The sequence below is a fragment of the Rhinoraja longicauda genome, chromosome 19 (genome assembly GCF_053455715.1).
Source record: "Rhinoraja longicauda isolate Sanriku21f chromosome 19, sRhiLon1.1, whole genome shotgun sequence".
NCBI classification, from domain to species: domain Eukaryota; kingdom Metazoa; phylum Chordata; class Chondrichthyes; order Rajiformes; family Arhynchobatidae; genus Rhinoraja; species Rhinoraja longicauda.
In genome coordinates, this window is record NC_135971.1 from 3,834,958 (window position 1) to 3,853,379 (window position 18,422).

At 47.3% G+C, this 18,422-nt stretch overlaps 1 protein-coding gene across 1 annotated transcript; it reads right to left on the reverse strand.

The window, feature by feature from the left end:
- Positions 1-1,588: 1,588 nt before the first annotated feature.
- LOC144602586 (zinc-binding protein A33-like) lies at positions 1,589-15,642 on the reverse strand. Its single transcript, XM_078415714.1, has 4 exons — positions 15,232-15,642; positions 15,059-15,154; positions 14,115-14,348; positions 1,589-2,113 (listed from the first exon to the last, which is right to left on the reverse strand). Exons 1-4 carry the CDS (start codon positions 15,640-15,642, stop codon positions 1,589-1,591), a joined length of 1,266 nt encoding a protein of 421 aa, XP_078271840.1.
- Positions 15,643-18,422: the final 2,780 nt, after the last annotated feature.

An 18,422-nucleotide genomic window follows, 5' to 3' on the forward strand; every position in this document is an offset into this window, starting at 1 on the left:
GGGGGGAGGTAAAGGGACAGGTGTTGCGTCTCCTGCGGTTGCAGGGGAAAGTGCCCGGGGATGGAGTGGTTTGGGTAGGAAGGGATGAGTGGACCAGGGAGTTACGGAGGGAACGGTCTCTGTGGAACGCAGAAAGGGGAGGGGATGGGAAGATTTGGCCAGTGGTGGGGGTCCCATTGTAGGTGACGGAAATGTTGGTGGATGATTTGTTGGATCCGCTGGCTGGTGGGGTGGAGGTGAGAATGAGGGGGATTCTGTCCTTGTTACGAATGGGGGGAGGGGGAGCAAGAGCAGAGCTGCAGGATGTAGAAGAGACCCTAGTGAGAGCCTCATCTATAATGGAAGAGGGGAAGCCCCGTTCCCTGAAGAATGAGGACATCTCTGATGCCCTAGTGTGAAACACCTCATCCAGGGCACAGATGTGGCGTAGACGGAGGAATTGGGAGTAGGGGATAGACTTTTTGCAGGAGACAGGGAGGGAAGAATTGTGGTCCAGATAGTTGTTCAAGTCAGTGGGTTTATGGTAGATGTCAGTCACTAGTCTGTCTCCTGTGATGGAGACGGTGAGGTCCAGAAACGGGAGGGAGATGTCGGAGATAGTCCAAGTATATTTATGGGCAGGATGGAAATTGGAAGTGAAGTGTATGAAGTCAGTGAGTTCTGCATGGGTACAAGAGGTAGCACCAATGCAGTCGTCGATGTAGCGGAGGTACAGTTCGGGGATGGGGCCAGTGTACGTCCAGAACAGGGATTGTTCGACGTACCCGACAAAGAGGCAGGCATAGCTAGGGCCCATGCGTGTGCCCATAGCTACGCCTCTGGTTTGGAGGAAGTGGGAGGAGACAAAGGAGAAGTTGTTGAGGGTAAGAACCAGCTCTGCTAGGCAGAGGACAGTGTTAATAGATGGGGATTGGCTGGTTCTACGGTCGAGGAAGAAATGGAGGGCTTCGAGACCATCCTTGTGGGGGATGGAAGTGTAGAGTGACTGGACATCCATGGTAAAGATGAGGGAGTGGGGGCCTGGAAACCGGAAGTTATCGTGGAGCTGGAGAGCGTGTGAGGTGTCTTTGACGTAGGTGGGGAGGGATTTGACCAGGGGGGATAGGATGGAGTCGAGGTAGGTGGAAATATGTTCGGTGGGACATGAACAGGCAGAGACAATGGGTCTGTCGGGACAGGTCTGTTTATAGATTTTAGGTAGGAGGTAAAATCGGGCCGTGCGGGGCTGGGGAACGATAAGTTTGGAGGCATTGGAGGGTAGAGCGCCGGAGATGGTGAGGTCCGTGATGGTGCTGATGATAAAGGTCTGGTGTTTGTCGGTGGGGCCATGGTCCAGGGATAAGTAGGAAGAGGTGTCTGAGAGTTGTCGTCTGGCCTCGGTCCGGTAGAGGTCAGCGGGTTTAATGATTAAGTCCGGGTTGTGCAGAGTGAGTGGAGGGCTGCACGTTCAAGAGGGGAGAGGTTAGTGTTAGTCAGGGGAGTGGAGAATTGGAGGCGGTTAATGTCATACCGGCAGTTGGGGATGAAAAGTACGGAGGTGATTTAACTATATTCCAGGTGCTGGTGAAGGATTGATAGAATTTGTTAATTACTGACACGGGGCGGAACCGGAGCAGATTCTCAGCCACTTGTTTTTACTCCAGAGTGCGAAGAAAGGATAAAGTTTCTCCGTGAATTTATTCCCAGTGAAGGTGTGGAGATGGGACTTGGTGTCCGCGTCGTAAAATGAAACTGTCCCGGACTCGTAACTGAGATAAACTCTCACCCTCCCGGGGATGGGACGGGCGGGGAGACGGGATGGAGGGGAGGTGAGTGCATCAAACTTGTCATCCCCCCGCCAGATGCTCCAGACTCCAATCTCCGGGGTCAGTGTGACCAGTCCCTTCCTCTCCACAGACTCTGCGGCGACTCCCAGACTCCAGCGCCGACTCCCCGCCATCTCCACCTCCCAGTAATGTCTCCCCGATGTGAATCCCTCCGATCCCAGCACACACAGACTGCCTGTAAACCTCTTCCCGGTGTCAGGGAGACGCCTCCGGGTCTCGGTCGCTCTCACCCTCTTCCGATCCTCAGACACCTCGAGCCGCGCATGCGCTGTTTCCACATCCAGGGTGACGGAGACTGGGGGGAGAAGCAGAGAATCAGAGAGTCCCCGGGGGTCGGGGGGAGACTCGGGCAGCGCGGCCCCGGGACCGAGGGAGAGGCCGCTCGGCCTCAGGCAGAGGCGGGCGGACAACTGAAACCTTGCCCGGAGTTTTCTTTCCCCCTCCCCCTACCACGTAAGAAGGACAACAGAAATCCTTCCCGGGTATTTCTCCCGAGGTTGAGGCGAGAGTTGTGGTATGTCGTGGGCAAGCAGATGCAATTGGGAGAGAGGAGGTAGGAGAAATGGTGGGCGGATGGGTGTGCGGACGTGATATTGAGTGAAAATGGAGGCTTGATTGGCGGGACAGTTGAGGAGTTAAATGTCTACTGGAGGTAATTAAAAATTAGGTCGTTATATTTTGGTGATACAGGGGGAAAGATGTGACTGTGCTGGAGAGATTGCAAAGGAGATTCACCGGGAAGTTGCCTCCATTGGTTGCCTCCATGCTGATATGTCGTGGGCAAGCAGATGGAATTGGGAGAGAGGAGATAGGAGAAATGGTGGGCGGATGGGTGTGCGGGCGTGATATTGAGTGCTTTTGCTTATGGTGGTGAAAATGGGGGCTAGATTGGCGGGGCAGTTGAGGAGTTAAATGTTTACTGGAGGTAATTAAAAATGAGGAAAGATGTGACTGTGCTGGAGAGAGTCCAAAGGAGATTCACCGGGAAGTTGCCTCCATTGAAGGACTCGAATAATGCTGATTTGGAGACATAGGAGAAGTTTACAAGTTTACGAGACACAGAGAGGGGGTAGTTAGTCAGATTAAGTTCCCCATCTTAATGGTACCAAAAACAAGGTTATTGGTTTAAAGTGAGAGGATGGAGGATGGAGTTTTAAAGAAGACTAGACCAAGTGGGCCCAAACCTCTACTGCATTGGTGTAGCACCCTCTCCTTCCACCTCCCCCCCCCTCACCCTACCCACTCCCCTCCTCTAATCCTCCATCCCCCCACCCCACTCCTTCCACACAACCTCTCCTTCCAGCTTCCCCTCAATCCTTCTCCATCCCCTTGAACCCCCTTATCCTCCCTCCTCCACCCTCCCTCCCTCCCTAGGAGATAGATTTAAACTTTAAAATGTGAATAACTTTAAAAATATAACACTGATTTCAATGAAACTCCTTCCATTAGCACCAAAGGGACGACGGTGAGTAAGCTGGGCCTAAAATTGTTGTGCTATCGTGAACCGTTTTGGCTGTAGTTCAGGAACAAACAAACAAACAGGCGAGAGTTTTAGTATATAGATGTGAGGGATAAATCTCTTGCACAGAGAGTAGTTGATACCTGGAACGTGCTCCCATTGGAGGAGGTGGAATCACTAACTTCAAGAGTCATTTAGACAGACAGTTGTACACGCGAGGTATACAAGGGCGTTGACGTGTTGTGAACCAATGGGATTGATGTAGGTGTGCAAAATGATCGGAATAGAGATAGTGGGTCGAAGGTTCCATTTCCCTGCAGTAGACTGGGACTGAATGAAGTGAATCACTGAGCCTTCACTGCCATCCGATGCAGAGAATCCCAAAGGTCTACCATCCTCTGAGTGCAGAACTATCTTCTTATCTCTGTCCTATATAACCTACTCCCTATTCTGAGACGATAACCTCTGCTCTGGACACCTCAGGAAAGGGAAAGATCCTCCCATCATGCCTGTTAAGTCGAGTAGAACTTTGTGTTTCACTGAGATCTCCTCACTTTCTCTTTAATATAGAACATAGACAATAGACACACGAGTAGGCCATTCGGCCCTTCGAGCCACCACCACCATTCAATATGATAATGGCTGATCATTCTCAATCAGTACCCCGTTCCTGCCTTCTCCCCATACCCCCTGACTCCGCTATCCTTAAGAGCTCTATCTAGCTCTCTCTTGAATGCACTCAGAGAATTGGCCTCCACTGACTTCTGAGGCAGAAAACTCCACAGATTTCCAACTCTCCGACTGAAAATGTTTTTCCTTATCTCCATTCTAAATGGCCTACCCCTTATTCTTAAACTGTGGCCCCTCGTTCTGGACTCCCCCAAAATTGGGAACATGTTTCGTGCCTCTAACGTGTCCAACCCTTTAATAATCTTATATGTTTCGATAAGATCCCCTCTCATCCTTCTACATTCTAGTGTATACAAGCCTAGACACTCCAATCTTTCAACATACGACAGTCCTGCCATTCCGGGAATTAACCTAGTAAACCTACGCTGCACGCCCTCAATAGCATGAATATCCTTCCCCCAATAGAAACATACAGAACAGGTACACACCCTTTGGCCCAGCATATCAGCGCCATCCATGATGCCTATGAACATAAATTAATGCCATTTGGTTGCACATGGCCCGTTTTCCTCTTTTCCTTGCCCGTGCCTATCCCACGTACCCTGTATTGGCTGTGTAAATACCTCTTAAACATTGGTGTGATCGTTGCTACTGCAGTGCCCCCTGGAAGCATATTCTTAGAAGTTAGGTGTACTTTTAAAAAGCCTTACAATCCTCCGTTAAATTTTAATATATTCACGGTGTCTAAAGATTATCAATTCCAGTTTACATTGGGAACGTATATTGAGGAGGTTGTGCCCACGAACAGGAGTTTTTCCTTGTGAATGTGCTTAAGGGTATCTATGTCAGGCCGATGAAACTGTGCGTGCTTTTCCGAGACTAGATCTTGGGCCGAGATCTATCCGGTCTTGTTCTTACAATGCATCAGTATGGGGTTTGAGAACGTCTGTGCGGCTCAAGGGTCCAACAGGGGGCAGACCTGAGTCAACCAGAGTCAACGATAGTCACTCACAGGTTAGGCAGGGCCCATGGCACAGATCTCCACAGGACGCCCTCGTATCCCCATGACAATACTGCTCATTCGTTGTTCATTATAATTTAATTCCGTTACTTCCAATTTCCTGACTACCGAGGTACGGGCAGTAGATTCTTTGGCGGATGGCGGGACTCGAGGATGGTCTGCTGCCTCCCTGGTGCCAGGGTTCAAGACATCACGGAGCGGCTTCAGAACATCCTAGCGAGGGAAGGTGATCAACCAGACATAGTTGTGCACGTGGGCACGAACGACGTCAGGAGGAGGAGGAAGGAGATACTGCAACGTGAGTTTAGAGAGTTAGGAAGAAGACTGAAAAGTAGGACGTCAAAGGTGGTTGTCTCTGGACTCCTACCTGTACCTCGTGCTGGTGAGGGCAGGAACAGAGAGATCGGGGATATGAATGTATGGCTGAGGGGCTGGTGCAGGGAGCTGGGATTTAGATTTCTAGACCACTGGGATCTCTTCTGGGGTAGGGGTGACCTGTACAAAAGGGATGGGTTACCCCTTAACAACAGGGGACCAACATTCTGGCAGGTAGTTTTGCTAGTGCTACAAGTGTGGCTTTAAACTAAGTAGTGGGGGGGAGGGGTTGACAAACTGGGAATATGAAGATGGAGTTAACGGGGAAGCGAATAGAGGAGAAATTGCAAAGGAATCTCGAATGAATGGGAAGGGAAGTTCGAGAAGGGATAAGAGAGTAAGGTCAGGGCCAATTGTGACCGGTGTGAGAGGGGAGGTGAATACCGAAATTAAAGTGTTGTATTTAAATGCGCGAAGTACAAAAAATGAAGTGGATGAGCCCGAGGCTTATTTAGACATTGGCAAGTATGATGTTGCTTATTTAGACATTGGCAAGTATCAGAGGCCCAGAAGCGGTTGGAGCAGCGGTAGGTTTAAAAACCCAGCGTGGGGCTTTGTTCACCCAGAGGCCCAGAGGCGGTTGGAGATAAAAATGTTCCCACACACTTTAAAAGAAGTGTTCTGGAGGAAGCCGCTGATTGGTGGAAGCGGACTAGAGGAAGCAGCTGATTGGGCGTAACCCCGGGGTTGTAATTCTGCTTTTTGTTCGTACTTTTCGTTCAGGGTTCAGTGAGTTCAGGGTTCAGTGAGTTAAGGGTTCAGTGAGTTAAGGGTTCAGTGAGTTAAGGGTTCAGTGAGTTCAGGGTTCAGTGCTTTTTAGTAAAGGTACAGTTTAAAGGATTAAGAGGGATTTGATTTAATTTGGGGGTAAGACATGTCAGATGAGATCGGCACCGTGGAATGCTCATCCTGCAACATGTGGGAGATCAGGGATATTGTCGGTGTCCCTGATGACTACGTGTGCAGGAAGTGTGTCCAGCTGCAGCTCCTGGCAAACCGCATTGAACGGTTGGAGCTGCGGTTGGACTCATTCTGGAGCATCCACGATGCTGAGAAGGTCGTGAATAGCACGTATAGTGAGTTGGCCACACCACAAGTAAAAGATAAGCGGACAGAAAGGAAACGGGTGGCCACTAGCCAGCGTAGCAGTAGGCAGGTAGTGCAGGAGTCCCGTGCGGTCATCTCCCTCCTAAACAGATATGCCATTTTGGATACTGTTGGGGGAGATGCCTCATCAGGGGAAGGCAGCAGCAGCCAAGTTCATGGCACCGTGGGCGGCTCTGCGGCAAAAGAGGGGAGGAAAAAGAGTGGAAGGGCTATAGTGATAGGGGATTCAATTGTAAGGGGAATAGATAGGCGTTTCTGCGGCCGCAAACGAGACTCCAGGATGGTATGTTGCCTCCCTGGTGCAAGGGTCAGGGATATCTCTGAATGGCTGCAGGATATTCTGAAGGGGGAGGGTGAGCAGCCAGTTGTCGTGGTGCACGTTGGCACCAACGATTTAGGTAAAAAATGGGATGAGGTCCTACAAGGTGAATTTAGAGAGCTAGGAGATAAACTAACAAGTAGGACCTCAAAGGTAATAATCTCTGGATTACTACCAGTGCCACGTGCTAGCCAGAGTAGGAATAGGAGGATATTTCAGATGAATACGTGGCTTGAAAAATGGTGCAATGGGGAGGGATTCACATTTTTTGGACATTGGAACCAGTTCTGGGAGAGGTGGGACCAGTACAAACAGGATGGTCTGCACCTGAGCTGGAATGGTACCAATGTCCTAGGGGGAGTGTTTGCTAGTGCTGTCGGGGAGGATTTAAACTAATGTGGCAGGGGGATGGGAGCTGGAGCAGAGAGACAGAGGGGTGTAAATTGAGGGTAGAAGCAACAGGTAGCAAGGTGAAATGTAAAAGTGGCAGGCAGACAAATCCAGGGCAAAAATCAAAAAGGGCCACTTTTCAACATAATCGTACAAGGGGTAACAGAGTTGTAAAAACAAGCCTGAAGGCTTTGTGTCTCAATGCAAGGAGTATACGTAATAAGGTGGATGAATTAAATGTGGAGATAGTTATTAATGATTATGATATAGTTGGGATTACGGAGACATGGCTCCAGGGTGACCAAGGCTGGGAGCTCAACATCCAGGGATATTCTATATTCAGGCGGGATAGACAGAAAGGAAAAGGAGGTGGGGTAGTGTTACTGGTTAGAGAGGAGATTAAAGCAGTGGAAAGGAAGGACATTAGCTTGGAGGAAGTGGAATCGATATGGGTAGAGCTACGAAACACTAAGGGGCAGAAAACGCTAGTGGGAGTTGTGTACAGGCCACCTAACAGCAGTAGGGAGGTTGGGGATGGCATCAAGCAGGAAATTAGAAATGCATGCACTAAAGGCGCAGCAGTTATAATGGGTGACTTCAATTTACATATAGATTGGGTGAACCAAACTGGCAGGGGTGCTGAGGAAGAGGATTTCTTGGAATGTTTGAGAGATGGTTTTCTAAACCAACATGTCGAGGAACCAACGAGAGAACAGGCCATTCTAGACTGGGTATTGATTAATGAGGAAGGGTTAGTTAGCAGTCTTGTTGTGCGAGGCCCCTTGGGCAAGAGTGATCATAATATTGTAGAGTTCTTCATTAGGATGGAGAGTGACAAAGTCGATACAGAAACAAGTGTTCTGAACTTAAAGAAAGGTAACTTTGAGGGTATGAGGCGTGAATTGTCCAAGATAGACTGGCGATTGATGCTGAAAGGGTTGACGGTGGACATGCAATGGAAGGCATTTAAAGGTCGCATGGATGAACTACAACAAGTGTTCATCCCAGTTTGGCAAAAGAACAAACCAGGAAAGGTAGTGCATCCGTGGCTAACAAGGGAAATCAAGGATAGTATTAAAACAAAAGATGAAGCATACAGATTAGCCAGAAAAAGTAGCATACCAGAGGACTGGGAGCAATTCAGAGTCCAGCAGAGGAGGACAAAGGGCTTAATTAGGAAAGAGAAAATAGATTATGAGGGAATTGTGGGATTATGAGGGGAAAACTGGCAAGGAACATAAAAACAGACTGCAAAAGCTTTTATAGATATGTCAAGAGAAAAAGATTAGTTAAGGCAAATGTAGGTCCCTTGCAGTCATAAAACAGGTAAATTGATCATAGGGAACAAGGAGATGGCAGACCAATTGAACAAATACTTTGGTTCTGTCTTCACTAAGGAAGACATAAACCGTCTGCCGGAAATAGCGGGGGACCGGGGGTCTAATGAGATGGAGGAACTGAGGGAAATCCAGGTTAGTCGCGAAGTGGTGTTAGGTAAATTAAATGGATTAAAGGCAGATAAATCCCCAGGGCCAGATAGGCTGCATCCCAGAGTGCTTAAGGAAGTAGCCTCAGAAATAGTGGATGCATTAGTGATAATTTTTCAAAACTCTTTACATTCTGGAGTAGTTCCTGAGGACTGGAGGGTAGCTAATGTAACCCCACTTTTTAAAAAGGGAGGGAGAGAGAAAACGGGGAATTATAGACCAGTTAGCCTAACATCGGTAGTGGGGAAAATGCTAGAGTCAGTTATTAAAGATGTGATAGCATTACATTTGGAAAGTGGTGAAATCATCGGACAAAGTCAGCATGGATTTACCAAAGGCAAATCATGTCTGACAAATCTTATAGAATTTTTCGAGGATGTAACTAGTAGAGTGGATAAGGGAGAACCAGTCGATGTGTTATATCTGGACTTTCAGAAGGCCTTCGACAAGGTCCCACATAGGAGATTGGTGTACAAACTTAAAGCACACAGTATTGAGGGTTCAGTGTCGAGGTGGATAGAAAATTGGTTGGCGGACAGGAAGCAAAGAGTAGGAATAAACGGGTCCTTTTCGGAATGGCAGGCAGTGACTAGTGGGGTACCGCAAGGCTCAGTGCTGGGACCCCAGTTATTTACAGTGTATATTAATGATTTGGACGAGGGAATTGAATGCAACATCTCTAAGTTTGCGGATGACACGAAGCTGGGTGGCAGTGTTAGCTGCGAGGAGGATGCTAGGAGGCTGCAGAGTGACTTGGATAGATTAGGTGAGTGGGCAAATGCATGGCAGATGCAATATAATGTGGATTAATGTGAGGTTATCCACTTTGGCGGCAAGAACAGGAAAGCAGAGTATTACCTGAATGGTGACCGATTGGGAGAAGGGGAGATGCAACGTGACCTGGGTGTCATGGTGCACCAGTCATTGAAAGCAAGCATGCAGGTGCAGCAGGCAGTGAAGAAAGCGAATGGTATGTTGGCATTCATAGCAAGAGGATTTGAGTTTAGGAGCAGGGAGGTTCTGCTGCAGTTGTACAGGGCCTTGGTGAGACCACACCTGGAGTATTGTGTGCAGTTTTGGTCTCCTAACCTGAGGAAAGACATTCTTGCCTTAGAGGGAGTACAGAGAAGGTTCAACAGACTGATCCCTGGGATGGCGGGACTTACATATGAGGAAAGACTGGATAGACTGGGCTTGTACTCACTGGAATTTAGAAGACTGAGGGGGGATCTTTTAGAAACATATAATTCTTAAGGGGTTGGAAAGGCTAGATGCGGGAAGATTGTTCCCGATGTTGGGGGAGTCCAGAACCAGGGGTCACAGCTTAAGGATAAGGGGGAAGTCTTTTAGGACCGAGATGAGAAAACATTTCTTCACACAGAGAGTGGTGAGTCTGTGGAATTCTCTGCCACAGAAGGTAGTTGAGGCCTGTTCATTGGCTATATTTAAGAGGGAGTTAGATGTGGCCCTTTTTGCTAAAGGGATCAGGGGGTATGGAGAGAAGGCAGGTACAGGCTACTGAGCTGGATGATCAGCCATGATCATATTGAATGGCGGTGCAGGCTCGAAGGGCCGAAAGGCCTACTCCTGCACCTATTTTCTATGTTTCTATGTTTCTATGTGGGAATCACTGAGACATGGCTACAAGAGGGCCAGGGCTAGGAACTGAATATTCAGGGGTACGCAACATATAGAAAAGACAGACAGGTGGGCAGAGGGGGTGGGGTCGCTCTGTTGGTGAGGAATGATATTCACTCCCTTGCAAGGGGTGACATAGAATCAGGAGATGTAAAATCAGTATGGATAGAAATGAGGAATTGTAAGGGCAAAAAGACCCTAATGGGAGTTATCTACAGGCCCCCAAACAGTAGCCTTGCATAGGGTGCAAGTTGAATCAGTAGCTAAAATTGGCATGTCGCAAATGTAATGCTACGGTGGTTATGGGAGATTTCAACATGCAGGTAGAGTGGGAAAATCAGGTTGGTAATGGACCCCAGGAAAGAGAGTTTGTGGAGTGTCTCCAAGATGGATTCTTAGAACAGCTTGTACTGGAGCCTACTCGGGAGAAGGCAATTCTGGATTTAGTGTTGTGTAATGAACCTGATCTGATAAGGGGACTCGAGGTAAAAGAGCCATTAGGAGGCAGTGATCACAATATGATAGGTTTTACTCTACAAATTGAGAGGGAGAAGGGAAAATCGGAAGTGTATTACAGTATAGCGAAGGGGATTACAGAGGCATGAGGCAGGAGCTGGCCAGAATTGACTGGAAGGAGGCCCTAGCAGGGAAGACAGTGGAACAGCAATGGCAGGTATTCCTGGGAATAATTCAAAAGTTGCAGGATCAATTTATCCCAAATAGGAGGTAAGATTCTAAGGGGAGTAAGAGGCACCGGTGGCTGACAAGGGAAGTCAAGGACAGCATAAAAATAAAAGAGAAGTAGTACAACCATGCAAAGAAGAGTGGGAAGCCAGAGGATTGGGACTCTTTTAAAGAGCAACAGAAGATGACTAAAAATGCAATACGGGGAGAAAAGATGAGATACGAGGGTAAACTAGCCAATAATATAAAGGAGGATAGTAAAATCTTTTTTAGGTATGTAAAGAGGAAGAAAATAGTCAAGGCAAATGTGGGTCCCTTGAAGACAGAAGCGGGGAAATTTATTATGGGGAACAAGGAAATGGCAGACGTGTTGAACCGGTACTTTGGATCTGTCTTCACTAAGGAAGATACAAGCAATCTCCCAGATGTTCTAGTGGCCAGAGATCCTAGGGTGACGGATGAACTGAAGGAAATCCACATTAGGCAGGAAATGGTGTTGGTTAGACTGATGGGACTGAAGGCTGATAAATCCCCAGGGCCTGATGGTCTGCATCCCAGAGTACTTAAGGAGGTGGCGCTAGAAATTGTAGACGCATTGGTGAACATTTACCAATGTTCTATAGATTCAGTATCAGTTCCTGTGGATTGAAGGGTAGCTAATGTTGTCCCACTTATTAAGAAAGGAGGGAGAGAGAAAACGGGAAATTATAGACCAGTTCGTCTTACATCAGTGGTGGGGAAGATGCTGGAGTAAATTATAAAAGACAAAATTGCAGAGCATTTGGATGGCAGTAACAGGATCGTTCCGAGTCACCATGGATTTACGAAGGGGAAATCATGTTTGACTAATCTGCTGGAATTCTTTGAGGATGTAACTAGGAAAATAGACAGGGGAGAGCCGGTGGATGTGGTGTACCTTGACTTTCAGAAAGCCTTCGACAAGGTTCCACATAGGAGATTAGTGGGCAAAATTAGAGCACAAGGTATTGGAGGTAGGGTACTGACATGGATAGACAAATGGTTGACAGGAAGAAAGCAAAGAATGGGGATAAATGGGACCCTTTCAGAATGGCAGGCAGTAACTAGCGTGGTACCGCAAGGCTCGGTGCTGGGACCGCAGCTATTTACAATATACATTCATGACTTGGATGAAGGGATTAAAAGTACCATTAGCAAATTTGCAGATGATACAAAGTTCGGTGGTAGTGTGAACTGTGAGGAAGATGCTATGAGGTTGCAGGGTAACTTGGACAGGTTGTGTGAGTGGGCGGATGCATGGCAGATGCAGTTTAATGTGGATAAGTGTGAGGTTATCCACTTTGGTGGTAAGAATAGGACGGCAGAGTATTATCTGAATGGTGTCAAGTTAGAAAAAGGGGACGTACAACGGGTGTCCTAGTGCATCAGTCACTGAAAGGAAGCATGCAGGTACAGGAGGCAGTGAAGAACGCCAATGGAATGTTGGCCTTCATAACAAGGGGAGTTGAGTATAGGAGCAAAGAGGTCCTTCTGCAGTTGTACAGGGCCCTAGTGAGACCGCCCCTGGAGTACTGTGTGCAGTTTAGGTCTCCAAATTTGAGGAAGGATATTCTTGCTATTGAGGGCGTGCAGCGTAGGTTTACTAGGTTAATTCCCGGAATGGCGGGACTGTCATATGTTGAAAGACTGGAGCGACTAGGCTTATATACACTGGAATTTAGAAGGATGAGAGGGGTTCTTATCGAAACGTATAAGATTATTAAGGGGTTGGACACGTTAGAGGCAGGAACATGTTCCCAATGTTGGGGGAGTCCAGAACAAGGGGCCACAGTTTAAGAATAAGGGATAGCCCATTTAGAACTGAGATGAGGAAAAACCTTTTCAGTCAGAGAGTTGTGAATCTGTGGAATTCTCTGCCTCAGAAGGCAGTGGAGGCCAATTCTCTGAATACATTCAAGAGAGAGCTAGTTAGAGCTCTTAAGGATAGCGGAGTCTGGGGAGAAGGCAGGAATGAAGTATTTATTGAGAATGATCAGCCATGATCACATTGAATGGCGGTGCTCGCTCAAAGGGCCGAATGGCCTCCTCCTGCACCTCTTGTCTATTGTCTATCGTGCTCCTGTGTTGCATGTGTTCCAGGATCTAACATCTCCAGCTGACCATGTGTGCGTGAGGCTTCTCAGTCAGTGGGTTGGTGCAGGAATGAATCTCCAATTACCATTCAGTGCTTTATCCTGACCAATCTTTGCATCACATAAAAACATCAATGTGTCCCACAAACCAAGTGAAATAAGTCCATATGTTTTACCTTGTTTAATGGAGTCAAACGTTTCTATCAACGCTGCCTTCAACAAAAAGAGGTGGTTGAATTTTTCCGCCGTTATGGCACCATCTGTCACTGACAATAAATGCCCATCATCACTAATCCTGCAAATATTAAATAGCTGATTACAAATTGTGCATTGATGTTTATGAGGAAATATGTTACATGCAGAGTTTCAGTGAAGAACATGCCCTACCTTCGCTTGCGAACAGCTTCCTCCTGAAATAAATAAAACACAAGACTGAATTGATCGAGACAGAACTGCTGAGAGCACGAATTTCACCCAGATTATTACGAGGTGTCAAAAATTCCCATTTTCCACTCTCACCCCCAATGACACACAGAGAAGAATAATGATATTGCAGACATAGAACCGATGGAGGAAGTATAAAAATTATTCTGAAAATTACACGATGTTGACAGGATAGTCTGGACAGGTTGTGCGTTTCGGCCGAATAAGGGATAGGCCATTTAGAACGGAGATGAGGAAAAACTTTTTCAGTCAGAGAGTTGTGAATCTGTTGAATTCTCGGCCTCAGAAGGCAGTGGAGGCCAATTTTCTGGATGCTTTCAAGAGAGAGCAAGATAGAGCTCTTAATGATATCGGAGTCAGGGGTATGGGGAGAAGGCAGGAACGGGGTACTGATTGAGAATGATCAGCCATGATCACATTGAATGGAGTTGCTGGCTCGAAGGGCTGCATGGTCTACTTCTGCACTTGTTGTCTCTTGTCTATTGTATATGATGTTAGTGATGTGTAGGAAGGAACAGCAGATGCAGACAATAGACAACATGGTTGAATTTGTTTCAAATATATCAGACGCCATTTTGTGATGGTGCCCATTTATAGAAGCAAATTTAAATAGACTTCCTAACCTTTAGAAATTTCACGCTGTCTTTTTGTTCCATCCGTTCCTGTAAACGCAGGAGTTCCTCCTGAATAGAATTTAAATTCTCTTGAATCTCCCGAAGATTTTTCTCCATTGGATTTAGAATCCGCTCCTCATCTTCACGGATATCTTTGAGGAAGTAATTTTCTTTCTCAGTGATAATCTGGTGCAGTTCAGCAAACTGGGATGTGACATGGGACTGAAGGCTGTGTGACTCTTCCTATCAAATGAATGCTGAAGATTAACATAATATATTTCTGTATTTTGTTTGCTAACAGAATAAGTGACCATATAGCCCATCAGCGTCCGGTTGTCAGAATTATCTAATCAATCTAATTCTCTCACATTTTCCTGAAACAATGAAGTCTGATTCTCCTTTAATTCTCCTTCCCATTCCCACACTGACCTTTCCGTCTTTGGTCTCCTCCATTGTCAGAGGGAGGCTAATTGTAAAATTGGGGAAACAGCATCTCATATTTCGCTTGGGCAGCTTTCAGCCCAGTAATATGAATATTGACTTCTCTCACTTCAGGTAGCCCCGGCATTCCCTCCCTCTCTATCCCTCCCCCACCCAAGTCGCACTAACTTCTCGCTTTCACCCCATCAACAGCTAACATCGTTACTTGTTTGCATATCTTTTATTCATTGTTCTTTATTTCTCTGCATCAGCATCTACTCCCTGTCCCTCGTTTCCCTTATCTCTAACCAGTCTGAAGAAGGGTCTCGTCCCGAAACATCACCCATTCATTCTCTCCAGAGATGCTGCCAGTCCCGCTGAGTTACTCCAGCTTTTTGTGTCTATCTTCGGTTTAAACCAGCATCTGCAGTTCCTCCCAACGCACCTAATTTCAGCAGTCAATTGATCCAGCATGTCCACTACACATTAAAATGAGCAACGCTGCATAAAAATTCCAGACAGAAAGGCCTCACCCGAACTTTGGAAATCTTTCGTAGTTGTTGCTGTTCTATTTCTTCGATATCAGATTTATTTTTCGTGACAGATTTTATGGCTGATTTTACCCAAGCCTGGGATCAAAGAATAAAGGCGTTAGACAACAAAGAATGAACAAGGTAAATAAAGATACAAATCTGTTTGCATTGACCTTGTAGATGTCAACAGCTTCTTTAATCGGCTTGAAGCTGTGGTTTCTGTGTTCCAGCGCATCTCGACAAACCAGACAGATCAGTTTCTCGTCATTCTCACAAAACAGCTTCATTTCTTCCTGATGTTCCTCGCAGAAAAGTTTACGTCCCTTCTCTTCTGTGTTCAGGCTCAGTGCTCGAGCTTTCTCAGACAGTCTCGCCAAGGCCCGATTGACTTTGAGGCTGCGGTCTGCAATCTCCTCTCTACATTCCGGGCAGGAGTTTTTCCCCTCCTTGCCCCAACTCTGTGTGATACAGGAGCGGCAGAAGTTGTGCCCGCACTCCAGTGTAACCGGGTCGGTGAAGAAATCCAGGCAGATGGGACAAACTGCCTCCTCGGACCAACTCTCGACCTTGTCTTTCGAAGCCATTTTAATTCCCGGCACAAAGGTTCGAAGTCTATTTGCTTTTGGGAGCGGCTGAATTCCTGCAGTATCGCGTTATCCACTCCGCACCCTGCCACGTTGTATAATGAATGGTAATTGACTGCAATAGATAATAGACGTAGGAGGAGGCCATTCAGCCCTTCGAGCCAGCACCACCATTCAATGTGTAAGAAAATAACTGCGAATGCTGCTACAAATCGAAGGTATTTATTCACAAAATGCTGGAGTAACTCAGCAGGTCAGGCAGCATCTCAGGAGAGAAGGAATGGGCGACGTTTCGGGTCGAGACCCTTTTTCAGACTGATGTCAGGGGGCGGGACAAAGGAAGGATATAGATGGAGACAGGAAGACAATGGGAGATCTGGGAAGGGGAGGGGAAGCGAGGGACAGAGTCGATGTTCATACCGCTGGGCTGCAAGCTGCCCAGGCAAAATATGAGGTGCTGTTCCTCCAATTCCCGGTGGGACTCACTATGGCACTGGAGGAGGCCGATGACAGAAAGGTCAGACTCGGAATGGGAGGGGAAGTTGAAGTGCTCAGCCACCGGGAGATCAGATTGTCTAATGCGGACTGAGCGCAGGTTTTGAGCGAAGCGTTCGCCGAGCCTGCGTTTGGTTTCGCCGATGTAAATAAGTTGACACCTGGAGCAGCGGATGCAATAGATGCGGTTGGAGGAGGTGCAGGTGAACCTCTGTCTCACCTGGAAAGACTGTTTGGGTCCTTGCATGGAGTTGAGGGGGAAGGTAAAGGGACAGGTGTTGCATCTCCTGCGGTTGAGGGGAAAGTGCCCGGGGATGGGGTGGTTTGGGTAGGAAGGGACGTGTGGACAAGGGACAAGGAGGGAATGGTCTCTGCGGAACGCAGAAAGGGGAGGGGATGGGAAGATATGGCCAGTGGTGGGGTCCCGTTGTAGGTGACGGAAATATTGGAGGACGATTTGTTGGATCCGCTGGCTGGTGGGGTGGAAGGTGAGAACGAGGGGGATTCTGTCCTTGTTACGGTTTGGGGGAGGGGGAGCAAGAATGGAGCTGCGGGATGTAGAAGAGACCCTAGTGAGAGCCTCATCTATAATGGAAGAGGGGAAGCCCCGTTTCCTGAAGAATTAGGTAATCTCTGATGCCCGAGTGTGAAAAGACCTCATCCCGGGCAAAGATGCGGCGTAGACGGAGAAACTGGGAGTAGTGGATAGACTTTTTGCAGGAGACCGGGTGGGAAGAAGTGTAGTCCAGATAGCTGTGCGAGTCAGTGGGTTTATAGTAGATGTCAGGCACCAGTCTGTCTCCTGTGATTGAGATGGTGAGGTCCAGAAACGGGAGGGAGATAACAGAGATAGTCCACGTATATTTAAGGGCAGGATGGAAATTGGAAGTGAAGTGTATGAAGTCAAACAACATTCAATGTGATCATGGCTGATCATTCTCAAACACTACCCCGTTCCTGCCTTTTCCCCATAACCCCCCACTCCGCTATCATTAAGAGCTCTATCTAGCTCTCTCTTGAAAGCACCCAGAGAATTGGCATCCATTGCCTTCTGAGGCAGATAGTTCCACAGATTTACAACTCTCTGAGTGAAAAAGGTTTTCCTCATCTCCGTTGTCAATGGCCTACCCCTTATTCTTAAACTATGGCGCTTGGTTCTGGACTCCCCCAACATTGGGAACATGTTTCCTGCCTCCAACGTGTCCAATCCCTTAATAATCTTATATATTTCAATAAGATCCCCTCTTATCCTTCTAAATTCCAGTGTATACAAGTCAATTCGCTCCTGTCTTTCAACATACGACAGTCCCAGAATTCCGGGAATTAACCTAGTGAACCTAAGCTGCACGCCCTCAATAGCAAGAATATCCCTCCTCAAATTTGGAGACCATAACTGCACACAGCACTCCAGGTGCGGTCTCACCAGGGCCCAGTACAACTGTAGAAGGACCTCTTTGCTCCTATACTCAACTCCCCTTGTTATGATGGCCAACATGCTATTGGCTTTCTTCACTGCCTGCTGTACCTGCATGCTTCCTTTCAGTGCCTGATGCACTCGGACACCCAGATCTCATTGTACGTCCCCTTTTCCTAACTTGACACCATTCAGATAATAATCTGCCTTTCTATTATTATCACAAAAGTGGATAAGCTCACATTTCTCCACATTAAACTGCAAGGGTTCATTGTGTAGTTGTCCGAGCAAACCTCCAACTAATCTCACAGGAGGGAGTTGCCGTTAGTTCTTGAAAGTGAATATACCAGAGATATGGACCTGGGACAGTGTAAAGCAGAACAATGGGGAGCAAGGCCAAAATGGTGCCATACGTGGATGGGAAACGATGGTGAAATATAAATTTAGACCAACTGTTAAATGGTAACGTGCGAACACCGGTGAAATGTGGCGTTCCACAGTCTCTCGGTGTAATCTACACGTGTAGGAAGGAACTGCAGATACTGGTTTAAACCGAAGATAGACACTAAAAGCTGGAGTAACTCAACGGGTCTGACAGCACCTCTGGAGAAAATGAATGGGCGTCGTTTCGGGTCGCGACCCTTCTTCAGATTGAGCGTTAGGGGAAAGAGAAACGATAGATATAGACGAGGATGCAGAGAGATGTACAACACATGAATGAAAAATATGCAAAAAAAAGTTAGGGTGTTAACGGAAACAGGCCATTGTTAGCTTGGTATTTATTCACAAAATGCTGGAGTAACTCAGCAGGTCAGGCAGCATCACCGGGGGTGACTGTGACATTCCCGTTGTCTGCCCTTTAGTTTTCCAT

Bases quoted from the DNA above. Each gene is read 5' to 3' on its own strand.
- LOC144602586 (XM_078415714.1), bottom strand. From the start codon at position 15,642: ATGGCTTCGAAAGACAAGGTCGAGAGTTGGTCCGAGGAGGCAGTTTGT. The intron at 14,349-15,058 runs GTGAGGCCTTTC...TTCATTTGATAG, and splicing joins GAAAGATTTCCAAAGTTCGG to GAAGAGTCACACAGCCTTCA. The intron at 2,114-14,114 runs GTTAGGAAGTCT...CCAGTCTCCGTC, and splicing joins ACAGCGTGAAATTTCTAAAG to ACCCTGGATGTGGAAACAGC.